The 13,424-nt window shown below is 29.9% G+C and overlaps 1 protein-coding gene across 2 annotated transcripts; it reads right to left on the bottom strand.

The window, feature by feature from the left end:
• Window positions 1–711: 711 nt before the first annotated feature.
• LOC119662275 (myotrophin) lies at window positions 712–8,334 on the bottom strand. Of its 2 annotated transcripts, XM_038071867.1 has the most exons (5): window positions 8,275–8,334; window positions 8,123–8,212; window positions 6,425–6,532; window positions 3,107–3,190; window positions 712–907 (listed from the first exon to the last, which is right to left on the bottom strand). In XM_038071867.1, exons 2-5 carry the CDS (start codon window positions 8,186–8,188, stop codon window positions 821–823), a joined length of 345 nt encoding a protein of 114 aa, XP_037927795.1. In that variant the 5' UTR covers window positions 8,189–8,212; window positions 8,275–8,334; the 3' UTR covers window positions 712–820. The 2 variants fall into 2 exon arrangements, with proteins under 2 accessions (XP_037927795.1, XP_037927794.1); XM_038071866.1 differs by lacking the exon at window positions 8,275–8,334 and having other exon boundaries at window positions 8,123–8,268.
• Between the last annotated feature and the right edge of the window lie 5,090 nt (window positions 8,335–13,424).

Here is a 13,424-nt window from a genome sequence, read left to right on the forward strand (position 1 = left end):
CAGATCATTGAGCGGATCATGTTTGCTGAAACGCAGCTAATGTTAAAATTCAATTTGAAGAACAAAACAATATTATGGACCTAAGCTCAGAAGAAGAATCTAATGAAGAAATAAGTGAGCGCAAAACTTTAACTTCATTCAAAATATCATTTAGATGCAATTTAAACATAATTTTTACTGCTCCGTCCCATAAGAGCGAACATTATCCATAAACGGATAAAAACACTGCGCGGATATTCTTATATATTTTCTACTTGATAAACAATTAAACAAAATATTTTTTTGGAATGTTTTTTTTGCTTTTAATTATTATTTAGTACTAAAATTTAATGTGCTTTTTTAAATAAGTTAATATAATATTTGTTTTCGAAATTTGTAAAATTTCTATTTTTTAACCTGAATTCATTGCTCCTATCATTCTCGTTTGTATTGACAAATTTTAGCGAAGTGAAAACTTTTAAAAAAACTAAATTTGTTTTAATATTGAAAACGAAAACGAAACTTCTAGAAATTGATCACACATAATATGATCCCTTTTCTAAACGGTAGTTTCCATTTTACTTCAAAAGTTCTTAAACAAAAATTTTCTTAAAATGTTTTTTAATGGTTAATTTGTTAAGTAGACGTTATTTGAGTTGAAAATATTTTAAAATATTGAGTTAATAGCTATTTTTGATTGATTTAAACAGATAAAAATTTTATCACAAAGTGTTCAAATTAAATAAATATATATTTTACAGCATATTTGAATACTATATATTCCAGATCATTTTAAACATTGAATGAATATTATCAGTCAACACGTACAGAAATCAATAAATTATAACAACAATTTGCGAATGTTTTCATTTTCCGCGGCTTCATGATAAGGCCTTCCATCTAGTGTTGTTCCATCTTTTGAAGCACCCTGAAAGAATACAGAGACTGTAAATCATATATGCCATAGAATTTTTTTTTGAATAACATAAATTATTTTTTTGTAAAGATGTACTTTACAAGTATCGAACTATTAATAAAAACCGTTACTGAAATTTATGAGAGAGATTAAATAACCTGTAATAAGCGGCATAAATGTGAGAATTGATTCTTCGGTCCAAGTAATATAAAAAACGAAATTATGATATTACTGGCAAATACATTCCTTATTCCTTATTGTTCTCAAATTCAAAAATGACTCATATTTAAATCAGTTAAAAATATATTATTTATCTTTCTAAAATTACCTTAAATAACAGTAGATCTTATCTACACTTTCAGAAATAACTGCGTACATTAAGGTACATCCACACCAAAGCGAACATTCGCAGGTAATCGTTCCTGCAAGAGTTCGTTCGTTCGTAAGTGTTCGCTTTGGTCTGGATACACCTGTATCCTAACAAAATTAAAATCATGTGGGTTCTTAAGCACGAATCAAAGGAAACAAACTAGTAGATCTCTTATTTTTATGCAATATACGTGAAAAAAAGATATTTGAAATATTATAAATAATGAAAGATGAAAGTGTAATGGTACGATCAACAATCACTACAACTCCATCAATGCCAATGGATTAAAAGCAATATACCAATGTCAACTTTTTATTGAATTGCGTATGGTACATTCATAAGTAGCTTTTTCATAAGTATCTTTGGACTGACAATCAGCTATCTTACTGTCCGTTTTGAAATAGCCCAGTATCCATAGTTCATATACTAAACGATTGCTCTACTTTTGATTTTATTTGAAATATCTTTTCAAATATCTACCAGCGTATTAAATACAATAACTGTTAAAAACATACTTTTGATATATAAATATATTAATGCCCCTAATTTAATAATAAAATTTAATTTACAATAGTTATTTTTCTATTTTAGTTATGATTTCATATTCGTTGATTAATTATAATAAACAAATACATTAACTTATTATTTTTATAGTGCGCTAAATTATTTTTTTTTAAATTTTGGTAATTTTTTTAGAAAAGATCAATCAAGATATTTCAATATTTTTCTTTATTTAAATGTGATTGGCTTTATATTTGGCTGGAAACCACAAGTGGCTATGTTTGAGTCCTCCAGCACCTAAATATAAACAAACCATTTGTGTCGATACCGTGATACTGATAGGTTTGCCCGACACCCAAGAAATTGACCAAAAAAAAAAAAACAATAACAACACCAGAAATGATTCGTAAAGAGAAGAAGCGAATTGAGCGATCTGCAAACAAATGGCAAGGGAGCTGAACATACAGTGAAAAAGGATGCGACACATTTTGAAAAGTAAGCTCGGACTAAAATCGTTGAAGTTGAACAAAATGCATGATTTCATCGATGAACAAAAAAGGTTAGAATCGAAAGAGCTAAAGTGTTGGTTCGTTTTGCCGAAAGTGGTGGGTTGCGGAAATTGGTTCTTTTTTTTTTGATGAGTAATCATTCGTACTTGAGCAAAATGATCGAGTTGATTTGTTAGAGAGGTCAGCTGAAAATTTTAACATACGAATGGTCTCCAGAAAGCAAACACTACCGATGATAATGGTGCAAGCTTCCGTAACGGCCCAAAATATGTGGGCTAAAAATAAATGTCCAAATCTATCGGTAAATTATTGGGTCGCAGGCCTTGGACATTTCAACAATACTTAGAATCAACACAAAAGCACGCGTCAAACAAGAATGGATGAAAAACAATATTCCGTGCTTTATTCCATCAACACAGTGGCCACCGTGTTCATCTAATATAAACCCTTCGGATTTCTCGGTCTGGACTATTTTAAAAATTAGCACTAGAAAATATAAAAATGTCGATTATCTGAAGCCGAGAATGGGCCAAAATACCGTAAAGCCACTTGCGAGTAGAGTTGGATAGTTTCATTAGCCGTTTGAAAGCTATAATTCATGCTGGAGGTGGTAATATTGAACCAAAATAATTTAACTTAAAAATTTAGAGTTCTTTTCGCATATTTTCATTTATCTTTTGTTAAATACCTGTAGAAATCCATAGTTAAAAACGACATTAAAATATTTTTTTTGATTAAAGCTTTTAAGGGCATTACGATGTTTTAGTAACAGCTAATTAAGAATGTGTGAATACTTAAATAAATTAATACTTTGAAATATTTAAATCTTACTTTTTCTAAAAGCAAATTTACACATTTCTCATGACCCTCCCAAATAGCTGCCAACAGTGGAGTAATACCATGCTTATCTTTTTTCTGCAAGTAAAAGTAAATAATATGTAAAAATGTGATAAATATATATATGTAAATAATACAGGATGGTTTCTAACAAAATCGCATAAATACGGAGAAGGTATATCTGGTTTTATTATTTACCGAAAAGGAGAAAAATGTTACCAAAAAAACCTTGAATCGAGTTGTCTACAGATTTTTATTAGAACAAAGTACAATTTTAGTATAATGGAGTCAGTAGCTCGCTTTAAATTACGATAATAAGAAGACAGTGAAGAGAAAGAAAATTTCTTGGTTAGAAATGTTCACAAAACAAACATATTTTAATATATGAAAAAATAAATTATTTTTTTAAATTTTTTCAACCAAAATAGATCAAATTTTAATCATAATAATTTCCAAACTGATTTTAGTATAATAATTTACGTATTATACATTAAATTGAACATTATTGAACTGCACGAATTTATCTAATTTATAGTTTTTGAGATGTTAAGGATTTTGTGACTTAAGGTTTTCTTGGTGTATACATTGTTAAATCTTTGTAACTAAGTATATAATTAAAATAAATCTCCTTTACGATTTTCTTGGTTTCTCAGACCAAGTAATCACTTTTTGTATTTCTGTCATTTTGTTAGGGTACACCTTATATACTTAATTATCTTAAATTTATACAGTATACTCTCGATAATCAGAACACTTAATAATTCAAACATTACAGTCATCCGGTCACCGCGAGATTTGCACACAATCTTTATTGTAACCTCTATAATCGGCCAAAGCGAAAAAAAGTTACCTTACCTTATTAATAATTTTTTTTTGTCATATTTAATTTTATTGTAGAATTTATTTTGAAATATGTAACATACTTGTATCAGATATGTGCAGCGAATAGCTTACATTAAGGTGCCAACAACAGTATTCGCTGAGTTCCTTGCTTGCATCACTTGCCACAACGTATTCCATTGTACTGAATATTGCAACACATTACTGCTCTTCACTATACAACGCAATTTTAGTGTGGTGAACAATATAGTTATTTTTTGATTTCGCTATAAAAGCCCTTAAAATCTCTCTTTTATAATTAGTTATGCAAATGACCTGGGTAAAAACCATTATATCTACGTAGATATGTTATATTATATCTGAGCCCAATATGATAAAATAAAAAATGTTTGTTAGTGCAATTTTACTACTGTTCGAGAAAAACCTCTCTATTGAAAACAATAGTTTATAATAATAATTTGGTTCCTTTTCTCAAAACGGACGTTAAAAATCAATTCAATATATTGCTTATATAGCTATTATTAGTCATATAAGGGAGGCAAAATTTTTAAATAAAATAATCATACATAAACACATATAGTACGACCTCGAAGATTATAACTAATAGAATTCGAGGGTGTTACAATAATCGAGTCTAGAATTTTTAAATCAAATAATAAGACATTACATAAAGTTTATTAGAAAATAATATGAAAACATATTTTTATTTATAATAACATAATTGTTATCATAGTTTATGATAATAAGTTGTTATTTCAGCTTGCTTTTTATTGCAATTAAGATTCATTGTAACTATCTTATTTTTAGATCTTTAAGTATTAAAATTTTAGTGAGAGGTATGGAATTTTCTACAGTCCATTGTTTGCATGTGTTAAATGCACACAATAATAATATAAAATTATAATAATGTTATTCGATAACATTAGCTTTTATGTAATGCAAGCAGATGTTGTCGTCATCAGTCCACTGACCGTTATTTAATTTTAAGGTTTGAAAAACTATTTGAATAACATGTGATGGAAGTTTCTTCAATGCATTAGCTAAAAGACAAAGGATCACAATTTAGTTTGTTGCAACAGACTTTTCTTATAGAACTTTTCTTATAGTACATTATAGAATGTACTGTACCGAGAGTATATTCTTATAAAAAAGTATAGGAGAGCAAATAAATAAAAAAAAATATTAAGAATGCAAGATGGAAAAATAATTAGCAAAAGTTGCATTCTTCGCGGTAGTTAGTTTTCAAAGTTGCATTATCAAAGCTAACACCGGTAATATTTGCAATTTTCGAGGTCGTACTATATTTATGTACTATTTCCACATTCGGTCTGCATTGACATATAATATTTAACATAATAAATTCCACAATATAAAGATGTATTGCTAATATTATACTATGTTTCAATAGTATAGTTCATAGGTCAGTGATACTATTGTGGCATATAAGTGTAAAGTGCGAGCGGGCCATGCTATGCTTGAACTTAATTGTCCACAAACATAGATGTGAGCTTTATCCTGTTGGAAAATCTAGTAATCTGTGGCCCTGTGGTGCATAAATAACAATAAACTCATTTGTAATAAGTCAATGGAAATATATATCCTAATACTTTTGGAACGTCAGCATGGTATGCTGCCCAGACTATAATAGTGCCTTCATCAAAGTCACATATTGAAAAAAATCGGGATGCCTCTACAATTGACACCAATTCTTATTGAATCATCCATCGGTGTCGGTTGCAGATGAAAAACTTTATGAATTTTCCATTTAGAAATCCCTAACAACTTCGACAGCAGTCTTGATACTGTTGTGTACTTTTTAAATAACAAATCGTGTATTTCTACCTGATAACTTGCTTTTCGGACCTCCTATTTGATTTTTTTCATAGTTTAAGGAGTATTTCAAATAAAAGCATTAGATTGACGGGACTTTTTAGTAATTGCACGCTTGCTTATACTATCTTCATAATATGCAATGACTTTGTTTAATCTCACATTAAGTACAGTTTTGTGAGACATTTTGAAATAAAAGTTAAGTCAATTTACTAAGCAAAAATAATTTTAATATTTAGAACACCTTTTTATTGTTATCAATAGGCAAAAACGAAATGCACTGATAATATATTGCTTAGTCTAAATCAGGGTAAATTTCAAGTAAGGGTACTTTTATTTGTCATTCATTTTCAGATAATTATTTCTTATTGTACTGTACTGTTCTTTTCCTGACTCTCAAAATTAACAGAGCAAATTGAATAGCAAAAACAAGAATTTTTTGAATATTTTTATAGTGAATCTTCGCAGTTTACCCATTGACGGCTATAGAATATGTAAATCGTAGATTATTGCATTAGTATAGTAAAAATAAAAAACTCTCAGTAATTCGGATAAGTCTTTGAACATAATTGTCCAGATTATCGAGGAGACACTGTATATGGTTATCAAAATATTAATAAATTTTTTAAAAGTAAATCATACATCAACATCAGCTCCGAAATCAATCAGTAGTTTCAATACATCATATTGACCATAATCGGCGGCATAATGCACGGGATATCTACCGTCTATTTCATTATTAGCAACATTCTGAAAATATAAAAAAAACGCATAAAATAAAATCAAATATTTTAAAATAAATATTTTTTTTTCATTTGTTAAATTATATATAATTCTCTACAATTCTAAATCTAAAGATTTAAATTAATTAAATATCAAATTATATTTATACTGCATTAGTGTTGTTTGTTAAATTTTTATTTCTTTATTTAAGCGTCCATGTTATTTATTACTTAAAATAAAGTTTATTTTGTTATATATGTTTCATTCTGCATTTTTAGTAAGAATTTATTTTAGCACCGGCTAAAATTTTCATGGAAACGTAGATTCTTTACTCAGAAAAGCACAAATTAGATGGTAGAACAAACCCACTTATGTCAAGACTAAATATATCTCGCCATCTATATACCCGAATAAAACTAAGAAAATAATTAACTTGAGTAGGACCGAAATCGGTAATTTTATAACATTTGTAGTCTATCATTACCAAATAGGCCGATATGTACGGAGACTTAGAATTCTAACTGATGACCAAGCTCTTATCTATTGTCAAAAAATCAGTTTTTATGAAATGTCTAGCTTTTAAAACTAGTAAGTTTACAATTCCTTTTGGAGTAGATCCTTAAAAATATAAAAAATTGATATTGAAAGTCTTAAAAATACAAAATTATTAAATAAATAATTTATTAAGTTAGAAACTATAACAAGAACCTTTTGCTTATGGTTGAAAGATTCATTTTTATAAACTTGGGAATATGTAGTCGTTACCAGTAACCAAACCTGGAGAATATATAGCAGAAAATATACAATAGCATATTTTAATACGTATGTATCAATTTATGAATTATTTCAATTAACGTATCTTATGATTTCTGGTCTATAGAACTGTTTATTTGGTGTTCTTTAAATTCGATCTGAGTATCTGAAGATTCATGCTGGATTTATTCATGACGCATGGCTATGGAATAACTAAAAACTGGTTCGAACTTCTTTAGCACCCATCTTGTGTACAATTCTTCTTACTTAATTGATCATGCTACATTGAACACATCAGCAAGTTAGCACTGATATGGTTTATATTTGATAATAAATTAGGTTTTTCCAATAGCTTGCATATGTGCCATCATTTTGTGCTATTTAAACGTTGTTCACACCAATATATTCGTAATTATAAAATAGTTTTTTTATCATTAGTGTAAAGGACTTAAAACATTACCACAAAGCTAGATCCAAAATAAAATTTATATATCTTCTAGCAGTAATATTTTGAGCAATTTCTTAAAATATTAATTTCTGTAAATATATAGTACATTTTAAAACATAATTTCAATTAAAAATACGACACAGTCACTTTATTATGGATTTTGATGAATAATCAGAACAAGCGGCTTTAATAGTTAAATGCAAAGTAATAATAATTGTATTACTAATGCAATTATTAAATACTGAATTGAAGATAATTATTGCCTTCATCATGAATGAAATAATGGAAAATGGAACCTCCGTTCATAAAGATATGTCTAGTAATTACATATCAATTTTAAATGCAATTGATATTTTTATTATGAAATATAACAAAGTGAATATTACAAACAATAAAAACCAGGTTTCATATCATACCGACTCTTCCAAAATAGTTTGAACCTGCTCCAGGTCCCCATTTTTGATACTCCAAACCAAAGCCATTATATCAGAAGTTACAAAAAAAAACTAAAAAAGAAATAATTTATCCCGTTAGCATACTATTAAACCTTATCCGCAACTGACTTAACTGCACTTTATTATGACTATTGTTGTTGACATACAGTAAATTCCATAAACACTGTATTCACTGCCAAACAATTCAATTCTTTTGCGTTTAAAGCATAGTTGACATATCTGCTTGATATCTTTCTTTGAAAACAACAATTAATAAAACAAGAAGTTATAATAATTATACAGCGATTCGCAATTCAACCCGCAATTATATGAATGATATTTTTTACATACTTTGTTCGGAATCTGTACAAGTGTAACCTCTTAAATTATCTGATCAAATATATAATTAATTATTTATTAACATTAAGTTGATAAACTCATAACTCATAAATTAGCACTATGAATTAACACTAAAATTCATTTTAAAGTTAACTAAGAATAACGAACTGGACTACTAAGTCCAGTCAAATGCCAAGAAAAACGCAAAAGTAAAAACGTGTGAGTTTGTTACAACACAACGCAATATACATATGATTTATTATTGTTGAAATTCTTAAACTAAAATAAAAGTGTGTACATTGCAATAATAGATCTGTTCTTTTGACATGGTGCTTAAGAATAACTTCGCATCATTGCCTAAACCAGTAAACATATGAAAAGTAAGAAAATTTCAAATTTGCGGTTGAATTTTATAAAAAAAAATATATATATAAAATAAATGACACAAAAAAGTTATTGATTAGGTTTATGTAATTTTTACACTTCTAACATCACTATTTTATTTTTCTTGCAATTGTCTTATAACTTTTTGCTTTTATTTTATAGAATGTATTTTGAATTTCTTCATTGCATTTTTTAATAAACATAATGCAAAATTATAAATCGCTTAATAAATAAGTAACGAATGACTCCTTCACAAAATGACCAACAGGTTGTTGGTCATTTTTACAAATTTTATTAAAAAAATTACTTTTTTAATATTAAATTTACTCATTAGCACTCACAACAATTGTAAATAATAAACAGCTTATTGGAGGTTTTCATTTAATTCCAAAAATCATTAACAATAGATGAGTGTTAAGATTTGGCACCATTGCAGGGCAAGTGGCTTATTCGTTAAGCACTTTCAGGAAAGTGGGCTTATATGGCGTTTACATAGGCCGAAAATGGCTCATATTGAATGAGCCATTTGAAAGTGTTTACATTCGTTGTAATTCATTTGTTCTCATTTCAAACAGCTGATTTTTCAAATTGCCTGTTGATTTGGTTTTTGGTCTGTGCCAAAAAAATGTTGGGAATATAGCCAATGTCATACGATTAGCAATTCTTTTAGCATCGTTTCCGGAAACCAATCTTACCAGACAGAACAAGGAAGAGTAAAAGACCTCTTAATGGAATAAATGTACAAGGACTGGAGGGCTGTACTCCAGTTCGAAGGCATCCACTTTCGACCAGGTTTTAAGTGGTAGACTGTGCAAGGAAACTGCCGATTGGGTTTGTGGGGTGATACCACTGCTATCAACCTAGGAAGGTACTCAGTTGACTACGAGCATCTAAGAAAGCATATCTGGTGTTCACCTTATGACCAGGGCAGCAGGAGTCGAAGACGATAATTTGCTAAAACTGATGATAACACAGAATTAATGGTTCCACGCACATCTGTGGTGGTTATTCAGTAGCTAAAAAGTGAAGAACGGGAAGCTGTTAATGATTGGGATTGACAACCGATCTTTGGAGCCCATAAGAGCCGGAAACTGTAGAATCGCTTACAATTTCAGCTTCATGCTAATTCATCTCCACAAGAACGGATAAGGACAACATCCGTTCTGAAACATCCGTGGTGATTAAAAGCATAAAAACGAAGGCCCCGCAAGGAGCGAACAAGTTGATGAAATCAGCATCCTATCTCATGAAGGTAAAGACATTGATGATCTCGACATGACTCTGCTAGGCTTGGCGGGTGCGCTCGGGAAGAAAACTAAGGCCTAAATCACATCAATGACTAGTATAAAAATGACTCAAATATCATGCAATATCATCCATCATGCAAGTCGCCACGCCGGTTATAAGTGTTATTAGAAAACAATACTGCGAAACAACCTGAGTGCAATACGGGTTTAAGAACCTTGGCTTTTCAACAATCGGATTTGCGGTAATATAGGATGTCAAATGTGACAACCAGAGAACTTGTATGCAATTGATGCTAAATTGCTTATGCCTTTCAGAGTTTCTCTCCAGGGATCTTGTAGCAGTTTAGATTTCAATCTATGCCAATCAATTGGCATAGTAACTAGGTATCTATCGGGCGATGTCTGTCAGGCACCACCTGAGGGCATATGTGATGAGAAAAAGGCTACCGCTTATATTCTGCCGCGACGTCAACGCACACAACGAGCTATGGAGGAGCACCAACACCAACAAATGGGGTGAGAATGTTTTAGAATTTATAGTTAGAAATAAATCAAACATTTTGAACACAGGGAACACACCAACCTTTGTAATTAGCGTGCGTTAAGAGGTTCTAGACATGGTTCCAAGCATCTAGAAAAAACTCTAGGTAGCGAAGTAGAAGAAATGAATGTTTTCTAATGAACCCTCAATGTCAGGCCACAGAATTAAAAGGTACCATACTAAGTTAGAGGTTAACCTAAACCAGTTGAATATGGGGGCAAATATTCAGTATGTAACACAACTGAAACCTGCAATTAAAAATCACAGCAATGCTGAACTCATGATCCTTCCGACCTATTTGCCTCACATACTTCATGCTAAATACATTAGAAAAATGTGTAGATAACTTCATCAGGAGCATCCCATTGTATCCATACCAGCATACCTACAGGGCGGCAAGATCCACTGAAATCGCGTTGTTTAAATTAACAAACATTATCCCATATTAAGCTTGTCAGAAATAGTAGGTACAGGAAAAAAGGAAATAACAATATTCGCCTTTCTAGATATGGAGGGCGTCTTTGATAACACTTCTTATAAAGCTATAAAGAGATCACTGATAAACAGAGAAATAAATTCCGCTCTGGCACGATGGATGAGAAACATGCTCCGCACTAGGAAGGTAAAAATACGCACTGGTACGGGCGTAATAAGAATATATACCACACAAGGATGTCTAAAGGGTGGGGTGCTCTCGCCACTCACATAGAACAGACTAGTGAATGAACTACTTTACGAGCTAGGAAACAACGAACTAGTAGTGTAAGGCCATGCAGATGACATAGTCATAACAAGTAGAGAAAGATTTGAATATATTCTATGCGACAAAATCCAATATGGACTAGAATTAACAAAAAACTGGTAAAACAAGTTAGGACTGAGTATAGTTAAACTGAGTTGAATCAAAACTGCAGTTGTGACTTTTACAATAAAATACAAACTCAAACATCTGAAACCTATCAGGCTCGGTAAACTTGATGTGAAAACAAGAAAAACGGTTAAGTTCTTAGCCACACATCTTGATCAAAAACCCAACTGGAAAATATTAAGATCTAAAAGCATCTTTCACAGTAGCACGTAGTAAGTGAGATTCGTTCGCTATTATCTGCTAACATTATCGGGCTGGAAGGATTAAATAGTCAAAAATTGACTACTGCTTTGGCAAGTCGGAAAATAGTTTGTTAAGTTGAAGCTATTTTTGGTGTGAGAAATTATAATTGGCAGTCTGAATCTATGTTTCGTCCATGAATTGAAAGTACATTTAGCATATTTACAAAGTGTCTCACGTAAATCACGAAGTGATCAATTTGATTTCGTGTTGATTCATCAGGAAAGATCATTGCTTACAAAATATTACGACCTAGAAGTTTGATGTTACTTACTACAATGTTGCAATGGACTTAAGTAGCCCAAATATTCCTAAAGTTAGCTTAAAAATTCTTTCATTTCCAACCTTAACCTTAATTTCCTGAGAACAATATTTGCAACGCGGGGAGACAATGGTCAAAGATTTTCTTTAGTGTTATGCAGGGTCATAAAGAGTATTTCATTTTTAAGAATAGTAGTAAAAATTTAATTCACAAGTATGAACTGCCACAAAACCAAATCTTATTTCAAGATTTGTTCTTCTGACAAACCCTATACACAACCTAAACCTAGGGTCCTAAGGGTAGTACTATCACGTGAAGGCTGTGCGATAATTTGTATTGAGAAAGTAAAGAAGTATTCAAAATTATATTTGTAAATATTTAAAATTATGTTTATTTTTTTTGTTGATTATATTAATGTTATCATCTCATTAGTAACATAAGAAAGTCTTGTAAGTATAGGTAGTTATTTCTTTTTCTTTAAATACAATACAATTATTTATACAATAATCGCTTCATAAAATTTTATTTTTCGAAAATTAAATGAGGTTAAAAATCTAACACTACGCATTTATTTTCTACAAAACATTTAATGTAGTTTATTACATCACTATATTAGAAAAAAAGTGGTCAAAGAGTTAAACTGAAATTCAAACACTAAGTGGAAGGGTGGGTGGACGATGGCTGGTTCAACTCTTACTTGAGAATCGTATCGCTAAATAATAATATCGTATTGTATAAGAACAATTTTTTTCAAGAATTCAGAGTTTACTGATTAATTTGCATACACGAGTATATTACAACGATTTACCAATGTATATTATGCCCGGTTTACCAATGTCCTTAATATGGTTGGTCATTCGGAGTATTTGATTTCAATCTGTAATAACAGTTATGTGTGATGTTTCAAATTAAAAAATCAGATCTTTAATTAAAAATATAACTATTATAGTAAAAAATTTAGCATATAATTAATTAGATGTTACAATTAGATATTATATTCGTTCAATATCAATCAATATATCAAAGCACATGTGAACTCGAATGTTGGTTACAACCTATTCCTCTTGGTTTCGAAGCTGTCATTACATTTATAAATAGTATAGAAATATATTGTTTTATTTTTATTATATTTTTTATAATGATGTTTTTTAAGATCGAATATATTTATGATATTTTTTAATGTTTTGTAGTTGGTTCCATTCAAAAATTTAATAACTATTCACACTGGACAAGCAATTGTAATTTTGATGAAGTTTTACTAATTTGGTTCGATTCATTTCAAAATTAAGGTCATTACATTTGATTATATACAAAAATACGATAACTAAATTATGATTAAGTTAAAATCTGTAGCTGAAATTAAACTCATAATAGTACAACTGTGTAGCGAAATTGTGAATAAA

The sequence above is a fragment of the Teleopsis dalmanni genome, chromosome X (genome assembly GCF_002237135.1).
Source record: "Teleopsis dalmanni isolate 2A chromosome X, ASM223713v2, whole genome shotgun sequence".
NCBI classification, from domain to species: Eukaryota; Metazoa; Arthropoda; class Insecta; order Diptera; family Diopsidae; genus Teleopsis; species Teleopsis dalmanni.

Excerpts from the sequence above, each read along its gene's own strand:
- LOC119662275 (XM_038071867.1), bottom strand. The coding sequence starts at position 8,188 with ATGGCTTTGGTTTGGAGTATCAAAAATGGGGACCTGGAGCAGGTTCAA. Across the intron at positions 3,191-6,424 it reads ATTTCGGAGCTGATGTTGAT|AAAAAAGATAAGCATGGTAT; the intron begins GTATGATTTACT and ends TTTTACTTGCAG. Across the intron at positions 908-3,106 it reads TAAATTTGCTTTTAGAAAAA|GGTGCTTCAAAAGATGGAAC; the intron begins GTAAGATTTAAA and ends GTATTCTTTCAG.